Source organism: Spea bombifrons, chromosome 6, assembly GCF_027358695.1.
Source record: "Spea bombifrons isolate aSpeBom1 chromosome 6, aSpeBom1.2.pri, whole genome shotgun sequence".
Lineage (NCBI taxonomy): Eukaryota > Metazoa > Chordata > Amphibia > Anura > Pelobatidae > Spea > Spea bombifrons.
The window spans coordinates 1,050,970-1,078,113 of record NC_071092.1 but is presented as its reverse complement, the minus strand read 5'-3'; the positions used below and the strand labels follow the sequence as shown (position 1 = coordinate 1,078,113).

Here is a 27,144-nt window from a genome sequence, read left to right as displayed (position 1 = left end):
GCGGGGCGCGGAGCCGGCGCTCGGAGAAACGTCTGCCGCCTCACAAAGGCCATTTTCTGAAACCGCTCAATTTACGGCCTAAGGAGCGCTTGGAAAGAGCAAAGAAACCCTGAAATTACCAACGCCTGAGCCTCCTGCCAGCCCCAAGCCACAATACTTCTAATAACTAGTTCCGGAGCCCGGGGAAGGAGAGTCAGGGCGCACACTTCACTTCCTTACATCTTATCCAGGAGAGCAGCTGCTCAGGAAGTGAAGAGCGCAACAATAACAGCTTCCCCCGGCTGCAGAAACCCGCGCATGAGGTTTAATGCAAGTTTCTGTAGAGGAAGCGATTGAGTTCCCGGCCGGCGTGTTATTCAGCGTAATAACGTTTTGTGAATTCCCTCGTTTCTTGCTGTATTCCCGGGAAGAATCATCATTTTATTCATTTAGAAAAAGCTCACGTGAGTAAATGAGTTACAAATATCGATGACCCTTCTGGGAATCCAGCTTAGTGGCCCCTGGTCCAAGGTCTCTTGGGGGCCGGAATATGGCTCCTCTGAGATGCTCAGGGGGTACACGCTGTGTGTTTGATGCCCTCTATTTGGAGGACCCCGGGTTTGAGATGGAGGTAAGGAGCTCATAAGGATGCCCCCCGTCTCAGAGATGCCCCGATTCCCTGCCACCATTAAAAGTTATATATTTAATGACTACATCCGTGGGATACCCCGGGGAGGTGCAGACAGACCCCCCCCCAGGGAGGTGCAGACAGACCCCCCCCCCAGGAGGGTGCAGACAGACCCGCCCCGGGAGGTGCAGACAGACCCCCCCCAGGAGGGTGCAGACAGACCCCCCCCAGGGAGGTGCAGACAGACCCCCCCCAGGGAGGTGCAGACAGACCCCCCCCCCAGGGAGGTGCAGACAGACCCCCCCCAGGGAGGTGCAGACCCCCCAGGCCCGTGCTTTGCTCAGAAGGAATACAATGTGCCATCACCGGCTGCTCTGGACGTTTCTGGCAGGGAACAGAGTGAAAACAGCAGCAGATAAAGGGGGCTCCTCGCTCCCACCCGGCCCTTTCTGTCCTGCGCTAAATTTAGTCCTGTTCCTGACCGCGGAGGTCGTCAGAGGTCCTCTTATCCCGCGGTGAAGTGGAGAAGCTCCTGGCAGATTATTCTGGAGCCAGTCGGGAGCAGAAGGAGCAAACCGATAACGAGAGTCCCGTCTGCGCTGCCAGAACGAAAGCTTAACCCTTTAGAGGAGAACCAACCCTTTAAATTCCCCGCGCCGCCAATCATAATAACAATAAGACCACCAATTACCCCGATGTAACATCACGGAGCGATAAGCACCGGGGTAATTCCGGGGAGATATTCTGCGCCACGAGCGCCCGGCGGCAAACGGAAACCTCTGCAATCCGCGTGGATGGATTGGGGATAAACACGCGGGTTTCAGGCGCTACAACCTGCGGTACGTTTCCCAGAGCGAGCGCCAACCAGCCGGCCGGCTGCTGTGACAAGCAAACGCGCGACGCGCTCGGCCGCCACAAACACCGAAGGAGACACGCGAGACGAACACGTAACGGAGAAACACGGAGCTTTCATCCCGTGCTCGTGGAACAAACAATAACAACAATAACAATAATAACAAAACTAATAATAATAAAAATAATAAAAATAACAAAAATAATAACAATAATAACAATAAATAAATAATATAAAAAACACGCAAATGAAATAACAAAACAAATGAAATAATAATAAAGAAGAGAACACGAGGAAAGAAGATGAGGTTTCATAAAATGAGCACGAAGCCGATGAGACGTTTACAGGTAGAACGGGGCAGAAATCTCCCTGCCGTGACGGAGAGCATGCGCAGAGCGGGGCGTGCGGTGATCACCCCGGGAGCACGATCTTTGTTTGGGTCTATTCGTGCCGGGATACGCCGCATCCCATTATTTTATTACCGTCATCGAGCGAAATGGGGTAAGATTTTGGGTGCCGAAGTGCTTTGTAACCCATTAGTGGCCTCGTAGCATCCCAAGGGCTCAAAAACATTAAACTTTAAAAAAAATATGAAAAAAACTGCAGATTTAATGACTTTAGCTAAGATCTAGAAATTTACAGCAGCCGCAGGAAATGCGACCATTTCCGCAAAAACCCGTGATGTCATCGTCTAACAGCGAGGTCGGTCTCTCCGTCCGGAGTCTCGGGGGGTCACTCGTTACGCTCGCTGCGTTTATTGGAGTCGGTGAAACGTAAGGGGGGGGGTTTATTCATTTAAGTCACTTTTCAGGGATTTAACCCCCGGTTTACCAAACACAGATACAGAGAAAGTGTATCGGGAACACAAGTCGGAAACAGAAATGGGACACAAAGCGCGTAAAAGTAGGAGGTCGTCTGCGCGCTGCTTACCCACTGAGCACACCGAGAACCAGATTAAGAACGAAGAACGAGCCAAGGATAATTAGACTAACAAAATAGACCCACGGCCATTCGCATCCTATGGCATCGTTCACCTGCAGGAATGTAAGGACAGGCGTTACGGATCGGTTACTGACCGGCGGACCCCACGCTTCAGGTGCCACGGAGCATGGACCTCTGCCCACAGCTCACTTACCCGGTTAACCGGCCCTCGACACGGGATAACCTTTGGCCGGTAATTAAGTAATTCAATTCATGTTACAGACTAGTTGCCCCCACCGTGGGGCCGAGTTACCGTGGCATTTGTCGGCGCATGCGCTTGTGGCATCTGAAGCGTGAATTCCGCTCTTGTGGTAGGAAAAGGCATTTGCTTACCCGCTTAATACACCAAGAACAAGATTTAGCACGAAAAATGACCCAAAGATGACGAGACTGACAAAATACACCCAAGGCAATTCAAATCCCATAGCATCATTCATCTGGAAGAGACAAGAGGGGCTGAAATAACGACAGAAAACACGTAAAGAAATTCAAACGCAGCGTGGGGGCCGGAACCGCCCCGGGACGCCGGGCGGGGGAGAGATCGCAGGTTATCCTCTAATTTTTGGGGTAAAAAACATGTTATTGTTCACGGCTCGGGATTGCTCGTTCCCCGCCGCACCGGCCACAGACACGCTTAGACCCCACGCTGCGTTTAAAGAGAGACAAAGGCAACGGCCAATCAGGGAGGGGGAAGGAGGGCAGGTGCATGCTGGGAAATTAGAATTAAGCACAAGAGATGGGAAACATTTAGTGCGGGCCGATAATGGACAGACCGCCAAGCTGGTACCATTAACGTTAACTTAATGTGCCCCCCGTCTAGATCCCCGGTGACTTGGGCGGAAAGGTTGTGCTTTAGGCGAGGGAGAGAGATGCGGACCGGTTTACGGCTGGTTCCAGGGGCGAGCGACCCCCCCCCCATTCTCGGGTTCCCATTTCCGGGGGGGAGAGTCTGGGATTTGGCGAATTTGGCTCAGACACGAGAGGCACATTTAGCGAAAGGGACGTTATGTATATCGGTGGCGTCTGCTTGTAACGGGGGCAGAGACCACTCCGCACGCGCGGCCCACCCCGGCGTTACGTACCCAGTATAAAACGTCCGTCCAGCCCTCCATGGTGATGCACTGGAAAACCGTTAACATGGCGAACGCGAAGTTATCGAAGTTGGTGATTCCGCCGTTGGGTCCGGGCCAGCCGCTCTTGCATTCGGAGCCGTTAACGGGACAAACGCGTCCGTTCCCTGAGAAGGCGCAAGGAGCCGGCTCTTCCTCAGCAAGGATGTCTGGGAGACAAAGACACGTTATAAAGAGTCGGACATCGGCCCCTTCCGGCCCTCTCTCACGTTTAATCCCGCTGCTATTTATTGAGGGCACGCATTAAATACTAGTAACAGTTACTTAGGTTGAAGAAAGACCTCGAAGGACTTGTGGGTCCCCATAGCAACCGCCTGAGCCAAAGACCCTCGATAGCGGAATGGCGGAGGCTCCCACTGAGGGGTCACCGCATGGACGTGTCCATCTTATCCGTTATATAATGCGCCGCGGCCTATGGCAGGCTCTTGGTTGGCCGCTCTATTGCCGACCCGCCCCCCGTATCTCCCGCGGCTGGCTACGGCACAGAACATCATTCTGGCAGGAAAGCGGCAAAAAAAAGGTGTCATTTTTGGCTAAACCGGAAAGAATGGGTTTTTAGAGCGCGGGGTACTCACCGCTGCCGGCGACGAAACACGATTTGTGCATTTTTCCCACAAAAAGCTCCAGTCCGATAATAGCATAAATGATGATAACGAATAAGACGAGGAGGGCGATGTGGAGGAGCGGCACCATGGCTTTAATGATGGAGTTCAGCACGACTTGTAAACCTGCAGGGAGAGGAGCGGCGTCTGGACAATGTCCGCAGAGGAGCCAAAAGCCGCCGCGCCGCAGCCGACGCTCTCTCCGCACATTAAAGGAGTCCCATAAAACAAGATGTATCGCGTGTCCTCTAACGAGCGCGAGACCCGCGAGACGCTCTCCAGATCCGGAGACACTCGGGGGGTTTATTCTCCACACACACTTCCAATATTTAGCATAAAAGTATAACCGCTACGCATGCTTTCGCACACCGTACATTTATCTGACTGGATGAACGGGATGTCGGGGACAGAGCGTCGGCGACGAGAGGGACAGAGCGTCGGCGGCGAGCGGGACAGAGCGTCGGCGGCGAGCGGGACAGAGCGTCGGCGGGGAGCGGGACAGAGCGTCGGCGGGGAGCGGGACAGAGCGTCGGCGGGGAGCGGGACAGAGCGTCGGCGGCGAGAGGGACAGAGCGTCGGCGGGGAGCGGGACAGAGCGTCGGCGGGGAGCGGGACAGAGTGTCGGCGGCGAGCGGGACAGAGCGTCGGCGGCGAGCGGGACCGAGCGTCGGCGGAGAGCAGGACAGAGCGTCGGCGGAGAGCGGGACGCAAACATTTTCGGTTATACTCAATGACTTACTGGGCACTCCGGACACCAGGCGGAGGGGGCGCAGGACTCGGAACGCTCGGAGTGCTTTCACATCAAATCCCCCCGATTTACCCACCGAATGGTTCACTCCATCAACTTCTTTGGCTCCAAAGTTTAATTGCTCCAACGCTACGCTGAACAACCTGCGACGAGATGGGGGGAGACGGTTACCGGGCAGGAGACGGGGGGGTTACCGGGTAGGAGATGGGCGGGGGGGGGCAGAAACGCTGGTTCGTAACACTCACGATTTTTCACCATTTCTTGTTAGAATAGTTATATTTCTCTCTCTTTTTTAGAAGAAGCACTCTCCCGCCGACGAGCAAGGAGCGCCAGCGCTGTAACCCGAAAGACACGGCCAGCGCCCCACGCATTTCATGGCCGGCGGCTTCCAGCTCCACTTACCCTACGATGACTATAACAAAATCCAGCAGATTCCACCCGTTGCGGACGTAGGCGTTGGGGTGCATCACTAACCCGTAGGCCATGATCTTCAAAAACGTCTCGATCGTGAAAATAATGAGGAAGGCATATTCGACTTTTTCCTGCAAGAAAAGAACACTAATGAACCCAAAACACGGGCAGAGACGGGCAGCGCTGCGCATGGACCTGGATCAACGCGGGGCCTACTGGCGGGACCTACAACGCGAGACCTACAACACGGGACCTACAACACGGGACCTACAACACGGGACCTACAATACGGGACCTACAACACGGGACCTACAGCGCAGGGCCTACAGCGCGGGGCCTGCTGGCGGGAACGTGTGGATACCAAAAATTCCTGTTGGGTATATTTTGGCGTGTGCTGCCCAACGGCCCGCATTGAGTGCAGGTTACATGTAACACGCGTGTGAAGCCAGAGGAGCCCCGGACGCTGGAGCTGAGGCCAGCCGCTCTCGTCACTCATTAACCGGAAAGCAAACCGGGATCCGGCAATCGATGCAGAAGACAAATAAGAGAGCGGCGGCCATCGGCCGTTACCAGGCGCTCCTCCAGCCTTGGGCCGTAAACATACTCGCTACTCACGCAACCCCCCCCCCGCAGACCGACCGCGAGCAGCACAAACAAGGCCGGCCGCGGGCAGCCGGAACGGGATATTTCCGTTTAACGGGTCTGAGCTGGGGGTCTCTGTGTTCTAAGGATGTTGGATGATATAGGAGTGGCCCTTCTGTGGCCCCCGCCGCGTCTCAGTGGGTGTTAGGATGCGGCCCATGCGTTTTTAGATGTACAGCAGAGTATACTAGGGGACAGACAGGGGGTGACCCCAGCAGGGGCCCGGCAGGCAGCTGGGTATACGCCGGGGGCCCGCAGGTCTTTTATCACCCGGCTGTATACAGAAAACTCCCATCACGCTCAGCCAGCCAGGGCCCATCTTCACCCGGTGAGCAGAAGCTCCCACTACGCTGCGAGTTCATTGGCTGTAACCCCATGATGTGACTTGTATTCCTTCTTATGTCGGCACTCAGGGGGCCGGGGGGGGGGCTCCGCGTTTATAATCGGGGGAAACGCTATATTTAGCTCTAAAAAACAGCTGTTCGGTCATTTCAACAAATCCACGTCGAGACTCCTTACACATCGAAAGCGCGGCTTTTACCCCAAAATCCTCCGCGACTCATTTTTCTCTTGGTCTCGTCTTAGATTCAGGAGCCGTATGTCTATCCCATGCATGTTTAATACCCTCACTGTATTACCCTCTACCACCTCTGCTGGGAAGCCATTCCACTTACCAACCAATCTCCCAGTAAAGTAAACCTGCCTTACATTACGTCCAAACCACAGACTCCGCCATTTCCGCACACAGCGGCCGGCTTGACATAAGCGCCCAGAACATGTAGCAGCGTCCGTGTTGCTGATCATGTATGTTCCCGGAGGAACACGCCGGCATAAAATCGCTCGCCCCGATAACCTTCCCCGGAATATTTTAGCAGCTCATGGAATCCACGAAACCCAATTAATTTATCCGCGGCGGAATGAACAGCCGCAAAACCTCCCGAGCTAATCTGGATTAAGCTTTTTCCTCCCCAAAGTTATGAGCGGCTGCAAATTTAACATGAAACTTCCAAGTAGGTCAGCTCAGTCACGCTAACGTAATGCGAGGCGAAGCCCTCCTTCCTCCGGAGCCGCCCGCGCCGCCATCCCCATCGCTGCCGAGAAACCCCTCCGGGCGTGCAGACCGGGCTCTGTGCCGGCGGAGGCTGTCAGGATCTCCTGCGCCGTCGATGGAATGCGTAACCCCTCAAGGAGACCTCATTTAACCGGCTGCCTGCCTGCGGTTCCGTGTCAGACGGTGAAGACTCCCCGCTGAGCGGCTTCTTGTTTGCGGAGTAATTAGAACGACGAGGAAACCGCGCAGGAAGCGACGACAATCAAACATTTATTACGAGGAAGCGGCCGCCAATCCTGTGAATCGCTTCCCGGCAGAGAACGCTTCCCGGCAGCGAATAATCACACGGGGGCGGAAGAAATAATAAAGAAAAACGGAACAAAAACCCAAATCCGGGGAAAAAACCCTAAAAGCATCGGCCGCAGCCACAGCGACGTTATCCGTTACATCCCGGCGATAACACGCCCCACGCTTACCGTTACACGGCCAAAACACGCAATAAACCCGCCCCCCCACACACACGCTACAACCTTAACCCTTTCACAGCCGGTCACAAAGATCCTGCCCCGACCCAACATGTCTTCTACATAACAGAACGGGGGCCACAACCACGGCATCCGAGCACGAGGGGCGCCCACCGGGAGACGCCGGCTCCGCTGTCATCACAGTATGACATCACAGTATGACATCACAGCTATCTGGATAACCGCGTAAGTCAGAATTCCAGAGCATCCATCAGCGTATCGGGAAGCCCACGCCGCGTCTCCAAGCCGCCCGCCTCTACTCCCTGATCGGGATCCTCCGCCCAGCGGACACTTTCTCTTTGCCGTCTGCGGATTAGCAGCGGGTCGCTCGTCCCGCCGCCGTAGTTATTTAAGGTGAGCGGAGGGATTTTCTCGGGACGCCTTTTCAGTTGTGGCCTCAGATGGCATTCCTAATACCACCTAATCCGGGAGGCGGAAGCAGCGGCGACTCCTCGGCCGACATCCACCAAGCGCGTTCCTTCCCACCTCTCACAAGACAGAGACCCCAAAACACCGGAACCCCCAGACAGAGACCCCAAAACACCGGAACCACCAGACGCTTCCAGAGACCCCAAAACACCGGAACCCCCAGACAGAGACCCCAAAACACCGGAACCACCAGAATCCCCAGACACTTCCAGAGACCCCAAAACACCGGAACCCCCAGAGACGGCAACACCTCAAAACCCGCAGACAGAGACACCCCGGAACCTGCAGACAGAGACACCCCGGAACCCGCAGACAGAGACACCCTGGAACCTGCAGACAGAGACACCCTGGAACCCGCAGACAGAGACACCCCGGAACCCGCAGACAGAGACACCTCGGAACCCGCAGAGACACCCCGGAACCCGCAGACAGAGACACCCTGGAACCTGCAGACAGAGACACCCCGGAACCCGCAGACAGAGACACCCCGGAACCCGCAGACAGAGACACCCCGGAACCCGCAGACAGAGACACCTCGGAACCCGCAGAGACACCCCGGAACCAGCAGAGACACCCCGGAACCAGCAGAGACACCCCGGAACCAGCAGAGACACCCCGGAACCAGCAGAGACACCCCGGAACCCGCAGACAGCGACACCCCGGAACCCGCAGAGACACCCCGGAACCCGCAGACAGAGACACCCCGGAACCCGCAGACAGCGACACGCAGATACATCAGAACACAGAGACGGAGGCTGTGGAACCGGGAGGATGAGAAGCTTTTCTTTTAATCTGCATTGTAAACAAATAAGAAGAAAAGCCGCTGTGAAGAGACCGCCGAGTCCTCGGTTTTTCTGTTTCTTCTCTGCGTTTGATTCTCACCGGTATCAGATTTCCTCATCGAAGCCGAAGGACAACTAACTCTGGACTTATTTTTAGTCGCTGCTCGTTTCTCGATTTATATTTTTAGTCGGTTTTCTGGATCGAGGACGTTCAGCGATTTCTGCAAATCGACCAAAAAAAAAAAACATTCGGAGGTCGAATTCCTCGCTCAAATTCAACCAAATTCCGTTTCCTGCCTTTCCTTTCGGATTAAAACCTTTTTACATTCGGTCACCGACCCTCCCACGCCCTCTCACACCCTCCCACGCCCTCTCACACCCTCCCACGCTCTCTCACACCCTCCCACGCCCACTCACACCCTCCCACGCTCTCTCACACCCTCCCACGCTCTCTCACACCCTCTCACGCCCACTCACACCCTCCCACGCTCTCTCACACCCTCCCACACCCTCCCACGCCCACTCCCACGCCCTCTCACACCCTCCCACGCTCTCTCACACCCTCCCACCCCATCCCACGTCCTCTCACACCCTCTCACGCCCTCCCACGCCCTCTCGCACCCTCCCACACCCTCTCACACCCTCCCACGCCCTCTCGCACCTTCTCAAGCCCTCACACGCCCTCCCACGCCCTCTCGCACCCTCCCACTCTCCCACGCCCTCTCGCACCCGCCCACTCTCCCACGCTCTCTCACGCCCTCTCGCACCCTCCCACACAAGCCCTCACACGCCCGCAGAAGAAGGAAGACAGAAGAACAAGAAGATGTTAACGTTTGCTGCAAAGGTGCCCCCCAGAAATTCAGGGGTATTTGTAAAAAGCATAGGTAATAATTTGGACGCTAGGGGGCCGGGGGAGGACCGAGGGGCCCCTGTCTGACCTCCTCATATTCTAACGAGGTGTAAAAAACATAAAGCCGCGGGGCAAATGGAATGACTCCCCGGGAGCGCACGGAACACGCGTGTAATAATGAGGACGTGCGGAATAATCATTCCGAATAAACGCAGGAGAAGCCGAGGACGGCGCAGGCACAGAATGACGCGCTGAACGCTTATTTCATCGGCTTCTCATTCGCAGCTCATCGAGCGGCTGCCCTGACCGGGGCGGAATAAGAAGGAAAGGTCGTGAACACAAAAGCCTCGTTATTCCCCCCGAAACATTAAGCAGCGCCGGGCGCTCTCCGGCAGACAGCGAGGAGCCGGAATGCCGGGAATGCTCGCTTTCAGTGCTGACGTTTTCTGCCGAGATGTTATCTCCCGACGGGTGTAAAAGGGCACAGAGGCTTCGCACGGACGGCAAAGGGGGCATTAATGGGTGCCCGGGGAGGGGGTAATAGAAAGCACGAGGGTGGAAGCTCTATAAGCTTGTGCAGGAGCGCGTCGGCTATCACTCCGAGCCGGCCAAACGCAAGGGGCCACGATCTGCTCTGCTTGGAGAACTTTCCTTCAAACACCGACGTTTTATTCACCCGCGTGGGTAAAAAACATCAATTTCTACCGGTATCCAACGCACGGGGGGCATCGCTTACACCTCCTCGCCCCGGTGACCGATAACTAAACAAGGCGAGCGAACGTGCGCAGCGAAGGCCGGTGCCAGAGAATCTGACGCATTTCTCATCTCTCGCTCACCTATGATCACAGAACCCTCTCTGATCCCGGCTCTCCCTCCTGCCAAGTCTGCAGACCCGGCCTAAAGCCCTGTTAGACATAGGCACCAGCCCCATAGCCACCAGCCCCACTAGCCACCAGCACCACTAGCCCCATAGCCACCGGCCCCATAGCCCTATAGCCACCGGCCCCATAGCCACCAGCCCCATAGCCACCAGCCCCATAGCCACCAGTCCCACTAGCCCCATAGCCACCAGCCCCATAGCCACCAGCCCCGTAGCCACCAGCCCCATAGCCACCGGCCCCATAGCCACCAGCCCAGCAGACCAGGCATTAGGTGTACATGCGCATCCCACGGCGACTACCCCCCTTTCTTCTCTCCTTTCTACCTCAACTGGTTAAAAAAAACCAAAAGTGTCAGAAATACCAATTAACCCTTAAAACGAGAGGGTGCGGGTGATTAATACGGTTCCAGCAAAAAGACGGCTGATTAGCCAGGAAATTGGGCAGAATTACCCATGGAACGGAACCTCCGTGAAAACGCATTTAAGGAGCATCCGGCTGCTTTCTCCGGCTTTCTTTTTGTTTATTCGGCTGATCATGCGCGTGAAGCGGGCGCAGAAAGCCCGACAATAAACGTGCCAGAAGGTAAAACCAAGGTCACTCTCAGCCGTTTACCGATTAGAACGGCGCCGATTGGTACCGGGGTCTATAACAGAACCGGTAAAGGACCAAGAACCAAGAGCCCAAAAGAATTTGCAGATTTGGGGCCGTGTCGACATTACTGCGCGCCTGAAGTGTCGGCAGATCACCCGTGAAACGCCGACACCTACGACGCGCCGTGTGGTCACCGCTCCCTGCCGCCGGCTCTTGGGGCGTGAGCGAGAATCGTTTTTATCCTCCGTATCCGGGGTGGGAGTTCCGTCCCGGGGGAGATTTCTTTCGGGAAATAGTAAAAGCCGATGTGCCCGAGTGACCCGTGTATTGCATAACAGTCCTGTCCTGCTCTAAATTAAGGACTGGGGTTTCATGGGAAACATTCCGCGGGGAGATGATGGATGAGAAACAGACCGAGTGCCGTCCAGCCGGAGACCCGGAATGCGGAGATCCAGAAATAATCGCTAAATGCGATGCGAGATAACGGCGCATCCAGCCGCTTCGCACCGGGACCCGTCACCTAAACTGCGTGACGTGCAACACGCGGAGCTGATGGATGAGCAGCGAGTGCATGGAACGTGAAACGTGTTTAATCTGCAGGTTATTTATACCCCACCGCCGGGATCACGAAGTACCCGCGCCCTTTTATCCCGCTTTCTGCGGAGCCCTTTAAATCCCAGTCATTGCAGCGTTTAGGAGACGGAGCCCTGTAACAAACACCACGAGCGCAAGCTGCGCGTCCCAAATAAATCACTCTAATTAGTGGCTGGAATCCGACCCCCCAGACATATTTTAATTGGTTTTTCACAACATACGTAGAATCCAAACATGTAACTTCCCCAAATCACTTAATGTTTACAGATAACGACTGTATTCCTGTAACTCCCCCCAAACCGTATCGCCAGCACATACTGTAGGGATGCGTTGCCGACTCGGATAGGAGGCTATGTATCAGAGCCTGGAGACCCGCTTGCTTCCGTGGACCCCTAACTCCCGAGATGCCGGCTGGGAGTCCTGGGAGTCACCGGTTGGCTGCACATAATCCTTCAGCGTGGAAATACCCTGAATTATTTTTTTTTTGGGGGGGGGACTTATTTTTTTTTTTTTTACATGTTTTTCTCTTTGGCGGACGCTGCTTGTTTTGACCGTTTTTACGGGCGGTTACCGCGCTGTCGCCAAACGGCCCCATTAAGGGTCTCCGTGAGACGGCGTTAATCACCCCGCGAGTATTTCTCAATGTAAATAAAGTGCCGCCGGATCGGCTGCCGGAGTCCGATGAAGCAGAAAGCAGGATTTTTTCTGCCTGCGTGGAATGGAGGAGCTTCTGCCGGTTTCGGGGCCGGCGGCGATCCCCTCGGCGGCTGCTTTCACGTCCGCACTTAAGTCAACAAAGAACAGGTGCTGGAGCGCACTCACAATGTGCTTTTATTACCAGCAATGACCCCATCGCACTGATACCGAGTAACGCGGCCGGGAGGGCATCGCCACGGATACCGGCAATCGCTTTACTTCTGGACTCAGGAAAAAAGATTTTCCTAAACAAAAAAAAGTAAATAGTGAAATCTGGCACTTAAAGTGCAGACACCGGCCGCATTACAGAGGAGCCCGAGAATCCACCGGGGGGCCGGAGACAGAGTGCAGAGACACGGCGAGACAGCCTCACTCCAGCCATTACGTGACAGCACGCTGGCGAGACAGCCTCACTCCAGCCATTACGTGACAGCACGCTGGTGAGACAGCCTCACTCCAGCCATTACGTGACAGCACGCTGGCGAGACAGCCTCACTCCAGCCATTACGTGACAGCACGCTGACGAGACAGCCTCACTCCAGCCATTACATGACAGCATGCTGACGAGACAGCCTCACTCCAGCCATTACGTGACAGCACGCTGGCGAGACAGCCTCACTCCAGCCATTACGTGACAGCACGCTGGCGAGACAGCCTCATTCCAGCCATTACGGGACAGCACGCTGGCGAGACAGCCTCACTCCAGCCATTACGTGACAACACGCTGGCGAGACAGCCTCACTCCAGCCATTACGTGACAGCACGCTGGCGAGACAGCCTCACTCCAGCCATTACGTGACAGCACGCTGGCGAGACAGCCTCATTCCAGCCATTACGTGACAGCACGCTGGCGAGACAGCCTCACTCCAGCCATTACGTGACAGCACGCTGGCGAGACAGCCTCATTCCAGCCATTACGTGACAGCACGCTGGCGAGACAGCCTCACTCCAGCCATTACGTAGGCCTAAAGGAGAGAGTTAATGATAAATGGTATAGGGAGAAGGCTGAAGGCTACAGGACCATGTTATCCCTGCCCCGGACCGGCCCGCAGCAGCTATGCACCGATTCAGTAACCCGGGACAAACATTTGGCACAGTTTACTGCCGGGCGAGTACGGCTGCCACGAGGCGATGGAGTTTTACCATACAGAAAATAACCAGATTAGGCGGCCGTGAGCCGAGTGCGAAGGACGGGACAGAGAGCCGCGGCGGCTACCTGCGAGAGCGCAAATAATGCAAGGTGACAGCGCGGGGTTATTTCAGGATAAAAACGGAGTTCTGTTAAAAATGCCGCGTTTGGCTTCGTTCCTTCTCCCCGGAGCTCAATGACAGAAAGGACAAGCGACAGAGAGACAATAACACGGAGAGACAAAATGTGAAAAAAAGAGACAGAGAGAGAGCGCTAAGAGGAGAAACAGAGGGAGAGCGCTAAGAAACGAAAAAGAGAGCCCTGAGAGGAAAGGAGCCGAAGAGAGACTGCTAAGGGAAGAAATACAAAGAGACCGCGCTACAGAAAGAGGAGCAGAGAAGGAAAGAGCGAGAAGAAAGAGAGAATGAGAAGAAGGAGAGAATGAGAAGAAGGAGAGAGCTAGAGAGAGAGAGAGAAAGAGAAAAGAGCGAGAAGGAGAGAGAGAGCGAGAAGAAGGAGAGAATGAGAAGAAGGAGAGAGCTAGAGAGAGAAGTAGAGAAAGAGCGAGAAGAAGGAGAGAATGAGAAGAAGGAGAGAGCTAGAGAGAGAAGTAGAGAAAGAGCGAGAAGAAGGAGAGAATGAGAAGAAGGAGAGAATGAGAAGAAGGAGAGAGCTAGAGAGAGAGAGAGAAAGAGAAAAGAGAGAGACAGGAGAGAGACAGAGAGAGAGAGAGAGAGAGAGACAGAGAGAGAGAGAGAGAGAGAGAGAGAGAGAGGAGAGGAGAGAGACAGGAGAAAGAATGTTTAATCCAGAGTAATGTGTTTTAGAGACCTCTGTAAAATGTGAACGCTAAACAATGTGATCCTCAGATACCGAGCGAGACCCCCGCCGGGTTTAATCTCAGGAGACAGTCCCTGTAAGAGGCAATAACAAGCTTTCCTCCTCCATGAGTTTCACGCTCTCCCCCCCCTTCAGCCTCCTCCTGCAGAGTCGCCGGCCGTCACTTTTACTTTGCTTTCCAGAGACCCAATGACATTTCCAGAATACAGTCATCACTGGACGGCACGGGGCCACTGAGTTATAGTGCGGGGCCACTGAGTTATAGTGCAGGGCAACTGAGTTAGATCGCGGGGCCACTGAGTTAGAGCGCGGGGCCACTGAGTTAGAGCGCGGGGCCACTGAGTTAGAGCGCGGGGCCACTGAGTTAGAGCACTAAGCATGCATCCCATATGGAATGTACCGTTGGAAACAAAGAACTTAAAGAGACAGCGCCTTCCATACAGGACTCTCACTTATACTCAGGTACTCCTGCTCACTCACGTTACCCCATACAAAGGGCCTGGGGCAGGAGGGGGGGTAAGGGGCAGATGCCAAACGGAGTGGGGGGGGCCGCACAGCACACACCCCTCCGTATCCTAAAAACAAGACAGTAAAGCGTAACAGGGAACAGAAATAAACCATTTTCAGTTTAAATCCCAGGAAAGTTTAACACGATGGATCAGAAGCTGCGACCCCGGAGCCAGGAACAACAACAACACAAAACAACAACAACAACAACAACATAACAAAAACAACAAACAGCCATCCATCTTCCGAATGCCTTTATATGCGGCTTTAGCCTTTTATCGCTTAAAATCTTTAGTTCATCTCCCAAAAAAGGGCAAAAAAAAAAAAAGAGATTTTGGGAGTTGAGCTAAATTTTGTAAAAACCAACTGGAGGGGGAACGTCTCTCCCGGGGGGATTATACAGAACGCTGGCCAAATAATGTCCGGACGAGCCGGTCCTGCCGCGGGCTCCCCGGATTTCCCTCCTTACACCCCGACAGCGATCTATTCTCCATCCGCCCTCCGGCACCGCGGGCCGCGAATCCAGCGGCAGCCCCTCCAAAACCGGACAACGGATTCCTTTCAATGTAAACGGCGCGTTATCTCCACACCGAGATCTAATCAAACTCCTAAAATTAGCCGACCGGCCCCCCCAACGCCTGCCTTTCACCCCCGCAGGGAATGCGGCTCCGTCACTTAGCCGTCGCGCGGCTCGGAATTAAACATAACAATCCCGCGGCTTCTGAATAATATTTGTCTTAAATATAAGCAATTACTGCTTTAAGGATCCTTTGAGATGGAAGCAACGATGCTGAAACATAACAAAAAAATCCACGCCGCATTCCGGGCGCGTCCGACGAATCTGCCCAAAACGGCCCCCAACGGGTGCGCAAAGGAGGAAAACGGGGCGAGAGCCCCCCGCTGCGCTGCTGTGTGCGTCAATAACATTATTACTACTACTAATAATAATAATAATAATAATGAATATTAATAGAATAACAATGCTGAACATTAATATAATAATATTAAATCTTAATAACAATGAATATTAATATCAATATAATAATTATTAATACATATAATAGTATAAAAATACATAATAATAATGAATATTAATATAATAATCAATATAAATAAAAACAACAACCAGACGGGGCAGAGAAAACACAAAATAGGGCAGCAGAGAACTAAAAAACGATGAACGGAGCGTTCGCCTCTAAAAACCTCACACAATAACCGCAAATTACAGCAACCGGCACTATAAATGCCCCTCGCTGCGTTCCCTCTCATTATCCAATACTTAAATACCCCCCCACGTGTGCTACAAACGCGCATGTTTTCTGGGTGTGGATACAAAAATTCTAAGCGACCTAATGAGTGTTTAGCCAGCGAATACTATGTTTCATACAGTAATTACACGCCACGCTTCCAACTCCGCCGCGCGATCATCGAGAGCGAGCGTCTCTCTCTCCAGCGGCGTGATCATTGACAGCGAGCGTCTCTCTCTGTCTCTCCAGCGGCGCAATCATTGACAGCGAGCGTCTCTTTCTCTCCAGCGGCGCGATCATTGAGAGCGAGCGTCTCTCTCTCGGGCGGCGCGATCATTGAGAGCGGGCGTCTCTCTCTCCCCAACGGCGCGATCTTTGACAGCGGGCGTCTCTCTCTCCGGCAGCGCGATCATTGACAGCGGGCGTCTCTCTCTCCGGCAGCGCGATCATTGACAGCGGGCGTCTCTCTCTCGGGCGGCGCGATCATTGACAGCGGGCGTCTCTCTCTCGGGCGGCGCGATCATTGACAGCGAGCGTCTCTCTCTCCAGCGGCGCGATCATTGACAGCGGGCGTCTCTCTCTCGGGCGGCGCGATCATTGACAGCGGGCGTCTCTCTCTCGGGCGGCGCGATCATTGACAGCGAGCGTCTCTCTCTCCGGCGGCGCGATCATTGACAGTGGGCGTCTCTCTCTCGGGCGGCGCGATCATTGACAGCGGGCGTCTCTCTCTCGGGCGGCGCGATCATTGACAGCGAGCGTCTCTCTCTCGGGCGGCGCGATCATTGACAGCGAGCGTCTCTCTCTCGGGCGGCGCGATCATTGAGAGCGGGCGTCTCTCTCTCCGGCGGCGCGATCATTGACAGCGGGCGTCTCTCTCTCGGGCGGCGCGATCATTGACAGCGAGCGTCTCTCTCTCCGGCGGCGCGATCATTGACAGTGGGCGTCTCTCTCTCCGGCGGCGCGATCATTGACAGCGGGCGTCTCTCTCTCGGGCGGCGCGATCATTGACAGCGGGCGTCTCTCTCTCGGGCGGCGCTCTCTCGCTCACCTCTGTGCTTTTATCTCGCCTGAATTATGTTTTATTATCGGGAAGGATTTCAAGTTCATTTATTTGCTCTTGGCAGCTTTCAATGACCCCAAAAATAACGGATTATCCGAAAGAAGAGCGGAGGTTTGGTAAATACGGAAATTTAGAGCATCGGAAAGACTCTTGACTTTAATTGGATAAAACAACCCCCCCCCCCCGAAATAAATGAATAAAAAAACCACAGAATGCGAACGGCGCGATAATTACGGTCTCGGTAACGTTCTTTCTAGCAAACACGGCTTGTGATCTTTAACACCTCCGAGTACGATCTGGGAAATAATAATGTATTCAGCGGGACTATTTATAGAAATCCCAGGGAAAGGTGGCTGTACTTGGATCAGAAAGCCGGGGGAGGGGGGGGATTATAGCGAGACCCTCGGCGACGAAGAAGATGCAGTATGTAATGGGACACTGGCCTCCGTCACACATCCTGCGGCGCAGGAAGGGTTAATCCTGGGGTGCAGGTATAGTTCGCAGGAGGCCGTCGGGTATCTGCAGAACCGGGGCTGGATCACTTTCACAGGATTAAGATTAATACAAAGAGGGTGCCATCTCTGCTGGTCCCTGGTCCTTGTAACAACCTCAATGCAACAAAAAGTAGCAATTCCCAATAAACTATTTTAGTCCCGACGCAAACTGCTAGGCGTCCATATCGTAAATGCCATGAATTATTTAATAACCCGGAGCATACGAGACAAACAGGCACGGCGATGACACGCGACACGCGGCTAACCCTGTGCCCTAATTCATTTACAGATAAGCCTCCTGAAGCCTTAATCCCAGCGGCTCGTCTACCTGCGAGCAATTAAATAAAGAAATCACATTAACCGGCTGCAGGTGAAATCAAATCGCTCCTGTATTTAACACAAAGACGGGAAAAAGCCGGAATTATGTTACACACCGAGCCCCCCGGCTCTCACAAGGGCCGGAATATGTTCTTCCATATATTCTCTATTACCATCTGCCGTCGGGAGCGCTCAGGGGCCGGCGGAAACCCCGAAACACCGGGGTAACGGTCCCAAGAAAAAAACGCATTTCCAAACACTGCAAAAACGACCGTTCAAAAGTTTGGGGTCACTTATCACTTATCACTCCCATCACTCCTGTGCTCCAATGGCCCTTTATCACTCCCATCACTCCTGTGTTCCAATGGCCCTTTATCACTCCCATCACTCCTGTGTTCCAATGGCCCTTTATCAATCCCATCACTCCTGTGTTCCATTGGCCCTTTATCACTCCCATCACTCCTGTGTCCCAATGGCCCTTTATCACTCCCATCACTCCTGTGTTCCAATGGCACGTTGTGTTCGCTGAGCCAAGTTTAAGTTTAAAAGGCTAATTAATGGTTAAAAAACCCTTTTGTAATTTATTTACAGCCAGAAATTTCCTTTTTTTCCATGAAAGTGACCCCAAAATTTTGCACGGTGGTGGATTTCCGCTTGCCTTTGCTTTTTAGATCTGAGGAAGAAAAGTTCACGTTAGACATGGAAGCCGTTCCAAAGTGTGGCCCCTCTGCGTCGGATTTAGCCGGAAAGCGCGGCACTTACCAGGTTGTGGTTGGTTGAGTTGGAATCATCTTCAGGGAAAGGGATATAAACAGCTAAGGCCACGCAATTGGCGAAAATAGCCACTAGTATAAAGATGTCAAACGGTCTGGGTGCACGAAGGGTTAAGGCCACAACACAGACATCATGCGACTAAACCCCCATTTCTATGGCGTTTCATCCTCAGCCAATAGGAAGCTGCACCCCAGCATAGAACACGGGAAATAAGAGCGCTGGATACTCTGGGGATATATCTGTGGGAACATACTGGCTGTAACGCTCTCTACTTCCTGTTATGTTCAGGAAGTGACCCATAAACATGTGCAAACTAAACACTCTTCCCCGCCATATACACTTTGAGTTGTTCTTTCAAAGAACGTAAATACAGCCTTTTTTGCTTTTCATGGTATTTTGACCCAAACATATAATTAGACAAACTTAACACATTGATGACTGAGCTCGGAAAGGTCAAACGCAGAAGCGCTTCCCCCGGCCGTCGCAGGAAAGGATACTTCCACTCCACTATGCTGATGCAGGCTCTGCGGATGGGGTTATTGAGGGACAGGCAGAAGAGGGCCCGGCCCGCTCGGTTGTTGGTGGATCCGCCGCCCTGCTTCTTGCTCTTCGCATACTGCTGCCGTTTCTTTTGGGACAGCGATCCTACCGGCAGGGGTTCCGTGCCGCTCATGTTCTGGGCAGCCTTGGCTTGTCTGGCAGCATCGATCGCGGCTTGCCAGGAAAGGACGGTCTGTTTGGACGGACCTTTAGGCTGTAGAGCTGCCCCGTCAACAGCAACTGGGATCCGGGGGCTACTTGCATAGTTTGCCTCTGTGAACAGACAGATACTGGATAATAAATAACAATGATGATAATAATAACAATAATGATAACAATAATGATAATAATAACAATAATAATAATAACAATAATAATAACAATAATAATGATAATAATAATAACAATAATGATAATAATAACAATAATGATAATAATAATAATAATAATAATAACAATAATATTATAAAGGGGCGGCTGATCCGGTCCGCAGGAGCCTCATCTGCCTAAGCTTCATAACTAAACAGAAAACTCTGGTTAAATAAAATGGGGCGGGCGAATAAGGGTTAATTCTAGTGCAATTTGTTTAAAGTGATGAGGTCACCATAGCAACCAGTGGACCAATCTTGCTATTTGCTCCAATGTTACCCCCCCCCCCCCCGGAATCCTTCTGTATACAGAACAGAGAGCTCTCCGAGGTGCTGAAAGGCCATGCGGGTTAAGAATAAAAGGGGAATCTGCAATGGGGGATGCTGGACGTTCTGTCGGTCGCTATGGCGACTGCATCACTTTAAACATCTTACAGCAGAATTCCCGATTTCACAGCGGGGTCTTTTTAATTTTTCACCGATAGAGGATCTGTGGGGTTTTTCTACGTCAAGCTTTATCTTTATCTAGAGCCGGGATAACTAACCCCAGAACCCTAAAACGAGACCAGAATCCCTGAACCCCGATTCACGTCGCACCATAAAGCGCTCCAGGAACCGACTCCTTACGTCATCCTCGCACTTCCTGTCGCGGTGATCAAGAGAGAAAGACGGAGGCACAAAGTCCTGCCGGCGGAATCAGAGAGACAGAATCCCGCGAGGGAACGCAAGTAATCCCAGGGTCAGCCTGACATTGTTCCTCAAACCTCTTATCTTCTAATGAGGAGCGCAGAATGCATGCGGCATCGCAGCCACAGCCGCCCTGCAACAACTCCCAGCATGCGCAGCCGCCGAACCCGAGGATTCCTCAACAAATACACCTCCTATTCTATTCCTTTTACTTCTCAATGACATTTTAATCCAGAGACGTGTACACATCTCCGACTACACGGGCCGGCAGCAAGCTCCGGGGCCCTGCTCTGATGTAACGGCCCCCCGAGGACGCCGCATATTAAATATTCCATCAGCTCGCAACATGAAGCGCTGCGTCTCCTCCATCCGAGTCGTACCTGGAAGAGTTTAGAACTCCTGCAAAGCCAATGGCATTTTGGCCGAATGCTCGGAAAAGGGAATTTCGGCCAAAAGTTGCGTCCAGACTTGGGGTTCTCCGACCCCCCGTATCAGGTTCTAGGTTTTTATCATCACTTGGTACGTTAAAGCGTTTGTTATTAAAGCGAAGCCGCAGCGTTCCGCATCTTGCTGGGTTATTACGATGATCGGAAGCAGATACTTTGTTTCTCGCAGCCGGAAACGTCCCGTCTGCCCCCCGCCCCCCCGCGAGGAGTAAATCACTTTAAGGAACACATCCACGCGTGCATTTTTCGCAGTTTCTTCCTTACATAACGTTAAACAAAGCTTTAAATTTGGTGTCATAAATGTCACTTTGTCTGGAATTTCCAAATATTTGCGCGTTGCTGCGATTAGGGGGGGTTGAAGCAGCGTTTATGATATTTATGTAAGCGTGACAGCCCGTCTGCACATCATCGCCGGGTTCCGGTACAAAGCAAAGCTCCGGGGATACAGATCACGGCGTGCAAACCCAGCACCGGTTCAACGAGGGCACGCGGGGCAAACAGCGGCAAACCCCCCCCCCGGGCGTGAGAACGGACTCCGTCTGCACCTAGGGGTACGAGCCGGACCCCGGAACATCGCCCGCAATAGTAAATCACCCGGGCAGACAATGAGGGGAGCGGACACGGTATAAAGTACTAACGCTGGGTTCTAGAAGCCGTACAGAGCAGCACGGAGGTTCTAGAGTCTGAGTTAATACCGCATCGGGTCCTATTGGCGCTGGACCTATGGGCTAGAACACGCACGCGGAAACTCCTCCAGCGGCGCGCTCAGAAGAAGCCGCCGCTCAGCGGATGCGGCCAGTGAAGCCTCTGAAGCTCCACTTTCTCCTCCGTGTAATTGTGACCGACGGGGGGTGACTAATATCTGTCATCGGCAGCGTGACATGTGGGGGGCTCCAGGCTGATATTTCAGTAACAGGGGAAGTCACAAAAAGATGGGACGGGGATCCGGCACCAGGAGCCACCAGGAGCCACCAGGAGCCACCCGCCGCCGCCTCACGGGGACAGCCAATCCTTTAACAGAGAAGGAAATCCAGCCGGGGTTTAAAATGTTCGGCCTCACGATGAGAAATGCCCCCAAAAGCCCCCCATCTCTGTTATGATGTCACAGATTTAACAAACATCCCTGGTGGGTCAAAAGAGGGGCTTTAAGCGCACCTATAATAACCCCAGGGCAGGGTATTTAATAAAAGGGTGGCCGGGGGGGGGTTCTGCGATAAACGAGACGCAGGACCCCGATTATGATGGAAATAAAGAAAATCCGTACCGGCTGTAAAAGCCGTTATATAACAACCCGGAATCTCAACATCTTTACTAGAAAAAGAACAAGCTGGCAAATAACTTCATTCTCTCGCATTTAACCCTTTTCTCTGCAGATTTCTCCCAAAATGCTTTAATATCCAGCAAAAAAAACAACCCGCCAAGCAGATCCCACCCGACGCCGGATATTCGCCTATAGATAAAATAAACGTTCCGAGCCACGAATACATAGAACATCAAGAAAGATCCAAACATCGGACGCGTCCCCCGACACCGGAGACACGGGGGGATTAACCCCTTAAAGGAGCCCTGCGCGCTAAAATCATGACACGGCGACGCGACATCATGCGTGTGCGTGCATTCTTTAGGATTTCATATTAAGAATTTACATATTTTAGGGTTTTTTGGGCCAATAAAATGATTTCAGCAGCTTTTTATCGTTGTGTCGAGGGTTTCCCACGTGGGGGCAGCGGGAGCCGCGCAGGAACCTTCCACGAGCCCCGAACGCTCCGCCGGGGAACTAAATCTCCCCCAAAAAGGGATCGGCGGAGAAATCAAGGCACTTTGATGAGCGGTGAAGACACCGCCGTCCCCCCGCCTGATGAAGTCCAGGAGGGGGAATTATATGGACAGGCTGTATAGTCCTTAATCCCGTCACATAAACACAAAAGCTCTGCGGGGCCACGGCGTGCCGGAGACATTATACAAACCTTACACACGCGTGCACGACACACGCACACACACACACTACCACACACATATACCGCTTTATCCTATAAGCCGACGGAGTGATGGGGGACACCTGGGAGGACTCATAAATATATCACTCCATATATACGGCCATACGGCAGACGCGCCGCCCGCTCCGGCGGTCACGGATATAAACACGTTAAGCTTTCCGTGGATCATGGAACGTAAATCGCTCTCTAAAGCGATTTATACAGAGGAGACGGATAATGTATGCGCCGCGCGGCTTGGCAGTGGAGGGGTTAATGCCGTCAGGTGCCGGTTAATTCTCTGTTAGAGGAGCTTTTATTAACGCGATCCGTGGATCAGAACACGGCGACTGCGAGTCCCAATACACCGACAGCTTAAAATTAACTCTCTATCTGCCGTGTGTGAAAGCGGACCAGAGACGGCACACGAATTACCAGAATGGCTAAAAACAGTGGGTGGGGTGGCACGGTCCGGCAGGGGTATATAGAGGGGTGGCATGATCCGGCAGGGGTATATAGAGGGGTGGCACGGTCCGGCAGGGGTATATAGAGGGGTGGCATGATCCGGCAGGGGTATATAGAGGGGTGGCACGGTCCGGCAGGGGTATACAGAGGGGGTGGCACGGTCCGGCAGGGGTATACAGAGGGGGTGGCACGGTCCGGCAGGGGTATACAGAGGGGGTGGCAGAGTCCGGCAGGGGTATATAGAGGGGTGGCACGGTCCGGCAGGGTTATATAGAGGGGTGGCACGGTCCGGCAGGGGTATATAGAGGGGTGGCACGGTCCGGCAAGGGTATATAGAGGGGTGGCACGGTCCGGCAGGGGTATATAGATTGGGTGGCATGGCCGGCAGCGGTATATAGAGGGGTGGCACGGTCCGGCAGGGGTATATAGAGGGGTGGCATGGCCCGGCAGCGGTATATAGAGGGGTGGCACGGTCCGGCTGTGGTATATAGAGAGGGGTGGCACGGTCCGGCAGGGGTATATAGAGGGGTGGCACGGTCCGGCAGCGGTATATAGAGGGGTGGCACGGTCCGGCAGCGGTATATAGAGGGGTGGCACGGTCCGGCAGCGGTATATAGAGGGGTGGCACGGTCCGGCAGCGGTATATAGAGGGGTGGCACGGTCCGGCTGTGGTATATAGAGGGTTGGCACGATCTGGCTGTGGTATATAGAGGGGTGGCACGATCTGGCTGTGGTTTATAGAGGGGTGGCACGGTCCGGCAGCGGTATATAGAGGGGTGGCACGGTCCGGCAGGGGTATATAGAGGGGTGGCATGGCCGGGCAGCGGTATATAGAGGGGTGGCACGGTCCGGCAGCGGTATATAGAGGGGTGGCACGGTCCGGCTGTGGTATATAGAGGGTTGGCACGATCTGGCTGTGGTATATAGAGGGGTGGCACGATCTGGCTGTGGTTTATAGAGGGGTGGCACGGTCCGGCAGCGGTATATAGAGGGGTGGCACGGTCCGGCTGTGGTATATAAAGGGTTGGCACGATCTGGCTGTGGTATATAGAGGGGTGGCAAGGTCCAACAGGGGTATATAGAGGGGGTGGCACGGTCCGGGAGAGGTATATAGAAGGTTGGCACAGTCCGGCAGGGGTATATTGAGGGGGTAATACAGGCGGGTAGGATGCTAGGCGCTGTACAAGGGACTATAAATGATGCTCTGATAATGGGGGATGTGCTGGGGTCATACCGGGGGTGTGAGGGTAAAGTGCTCTGGGTACTGAGGTATCAGGGTGTGTACAGGGAGTATCATGAAGGAATCCCGGGGTATCAGGGGGGTCCCGGACATGCTGAACACTCACCTCCGGCCGGCTCGCCCGGCTCCTCCATGCTTGCGGACCCGCTTAGGCTACCCTAGCCGCCCCCCATGTCACTTGGGCACCGGTCGATCCCCGGCAGCTTCGGCCGGCATCGCGCTCACATCCGGGCGACCGCCGTTCTCATGGTAACCGCTCCCCGTCTCCAGCCGCTACTTGCTAGCCTGCAAAGGGTTAATCTGCAGTGGGGGCGGGGACGATAGGATTAACGCCCTCTTGGCCACGTGACTGGCAAAGCGGCTTCGCGGGAGGCACGAGGGGAGGGAGAAGCAGTGAGGGAGCAACATCCATCCTGTGATTGGCTGCCGGCTCTGCTTGTGGCCTCCCTATTGGCTGCAGCCTAGAGACACTTGTCTCACTGCAGGATGGTTTATACTGGTCCCAGTCTCTGGAGTTTAATGGTTATACTGGTCTCAGTAATATTGTAGCTTTCTGGGTCTCAGGGTCAATGAAGAAAAATATTAGTGCAAATAAAGCGAGAGAAAAAAAAATCAGTTTAAAAACCAATTTACACTCCCCCCCCTTATTAAGTTTTTCCTTTTTCTGACATTAAACATGGAGGGTTTCGGCCCGCATCGCCACGCTACGCACCCAGTATTAGCAAACTTTTTATGCGACTTTGTGCCCTATCGCGGGGTATTTCTGTAGCTGAGTGGGGTATTTAGACGGAGAATAATGGGGTTTATTTACCCCGTTTAATGTATAAAGCGTTTCCTGCTGTTTCTATACACATTATCGGGGCTTTTAGGGCCATAGAACCCTGAGATACCCTCATACCCAGCAAACATTCTGCCCTCCTAGACAAGACGGGCATCAGGGGAGGGGAGAGGGGCACATAGGTTTGGGGTACAGAGAGGTGCCGGACCCTACCCCCCCATATCATGGTTCAGCCCATTCGCAGGAGAGTCCGATCCTCCCGCCGGCGCTGCTTCTCACAACCGAACGCCCGCAGCTGACGCAGAACCTCTTGGGAAGGCAGGCTAGGGACGGAACGTGCGCTGCCAGCCTCAGTGATCGGGAAATTAATCAGCGCTGGGAACCCAAGCGGGATTAGAGGCTATTAATTAAACACAAATCGAGTTTGAGTCTTATGATTAAAATTCCATAATATTGGTTCTCGTCGGCACAAACTGCAAAAAAAAAACCAAAAAACCACAAAAAAAAAAGGGAAAAAAAGAAAAGAGGCCAATTCCGCAAGGGAGCCTCGTTTGCCTTTCAAAAAAAGTTTCAAAATTCTTTCCTGATTTTACTTTCTGATTATTTCTTTTATCTTTCGTCTCTCGGGTAGAAAAAAAAGATTTCTGGTTGGGTTAAATCCCCCCCCCCCAAAAAAAAAGAAAAAATCAAGCAAAAATAAGCAGAAACATAACGCCGTCCGCCGTGGCTTTCGTCAGTCGGGAGTGGGGTATCTGCGTTGTTTGGAAGAGACGTCATTAGTCGGGAGGCCTTTGGCCTGTGAGTGCTGGGGGTGACGGGAGGGACGGCTGGAGATAGCGCTATCTGCCTCTCCCGGCCATTAACGGCCATCTGCTTTCCGAAGCACTTCCAGCCGCGACCGAGGAGGAAAAAATCACAAGCGGCCGGCTTTCCGAACCTCGTTTTTAATTATTTCTGAGAAATCTAAGATTGAGCCGGATCCTCCGGCACTTTACAGGCAGCGTCTAAAGCGGATAAAGCACCAGATCTCCGGATAAGACGCAGCTTTTATGCACTTTGCCCGATTCTCTGGTATTTTGCCTAATTCTCCGGAGCATTTTTCCCGATTTCTTTCCCTAACCAAAGAGAGCCGGAAAAAGCACCAAAAACCCCAGGAGCGCAATATATTCCGCAGGCTTTTTACTGCAATCGCGTCACTTAGGGAAGGTTTTTGTAGATGAACGCCCCGTTTCCTTCGATTTGTGGCATAAAGCGTAATCCTGGGAATGTTTAAACGGCTCTGTTACATTATTTCGGTCGCTCCACGGTTATTGGATCCTCGCATGCGCAGGTTGCACGTACGCTGTTATGGCAATAAATAAAAAAAAAAGGCCACTTATGGATTTACCCAGAGTCTCCGGGTGAAACCCAGTAAGTTCCCAGGTATGGCTTCCTCCTCCTTTTAGGGAGATGCTGGAGGTGGCCTATGTACCCCACATATCTTGGACTGGGCCAATAGACTGGATTTGCCTCAGAAGTGCTTTGATAGAGCGCCCAGTGGGGATCGTGGGAATTATAGTTAAAGTGGGGCTCTGCGGGAGGGATTGAGGACGCAGCTTCTCTTCCAGTTGGGTGGTCCAGTGGCTTTTGCCGTCGTACCCCCGAGGGCTTCTCGCGTTACCCGCTGCTTTTACTGCAGATGCAAATTAAAAGAGAAGCTTTTCTTCCCAGTGTCTGAGTGAAAAGGATTCTTTCGGAGCACCTGTCTGCCCGCGGATCCTGTTAGCGGAGAGCGCGGGGCAGAATTACGTTACTCATCCAATATGCATGATGAATTTTAGCCCGGGGCTTTTCCTTTTTGCCAGCTGCGGGAATTTGACAAAACGAGAAAGATTCCGGGGTAATTACTTCGTAGCAGCAGGAAGTA

At 53.3% G+C, this 27,144-nt stretch overlaps 1 protein-coding gene across 1 annotated transcript in view; it reads right to left on the bottom strand.

The window, feature by feature from the left end:
- The window catches only part of CACNA1D (calcium voltage-gated channel subunit alpha1 D), a 52,467-nt gene extending 27,733 nt beyond the window's left edge, over nucleotides 1–24,734 (bottom strand). Inside the window, exons 1-8 of the mRNA XM_053470056.1 lie at nucleotides 24,567–24,734; nucleotides 19,239–19,554; nucleotides 18,730–18,835; nucleotides 5,324–5,463; nucleotides 4,913–5,064; nucleotides 4,147–4,299; nucleotides 3,524–3,720; nucleotides 2,391–2,494 (exon numbers count right to left, since the gene is read on the bottom strand). Coding sequence (XP_053326031.1) covers nucleotides 2,391–2,494; nucleotides 3,524–3,720; nucleotides 4,147–4,299; nucleotides 4,913–5,064; nucleotides 5,324–5,463; nucleotides 18,730–18,835; nucleotides 19,239–19,554; nucleotides 24,567–24,594 — 1,196 coding nt within the window. The 5' untranslated portion in view covers nucleotides 24,595–24,734. The remainder of the gene's footprint in view (nucleotides 1–2,390; nucleotides 2,495–3,523; nucleotides 3,721–4,146; nucleotides 4,300–4,912; nucleotides 5,065–5,323; nucleotides 5,464–18,729; nucleotides 18,836–19,238; nucleotides 19,555–24,566) is intronic.
- Between the last annotated feature and the right edge of the window lie 2,410 nt (nucleotides 24,735–27,144).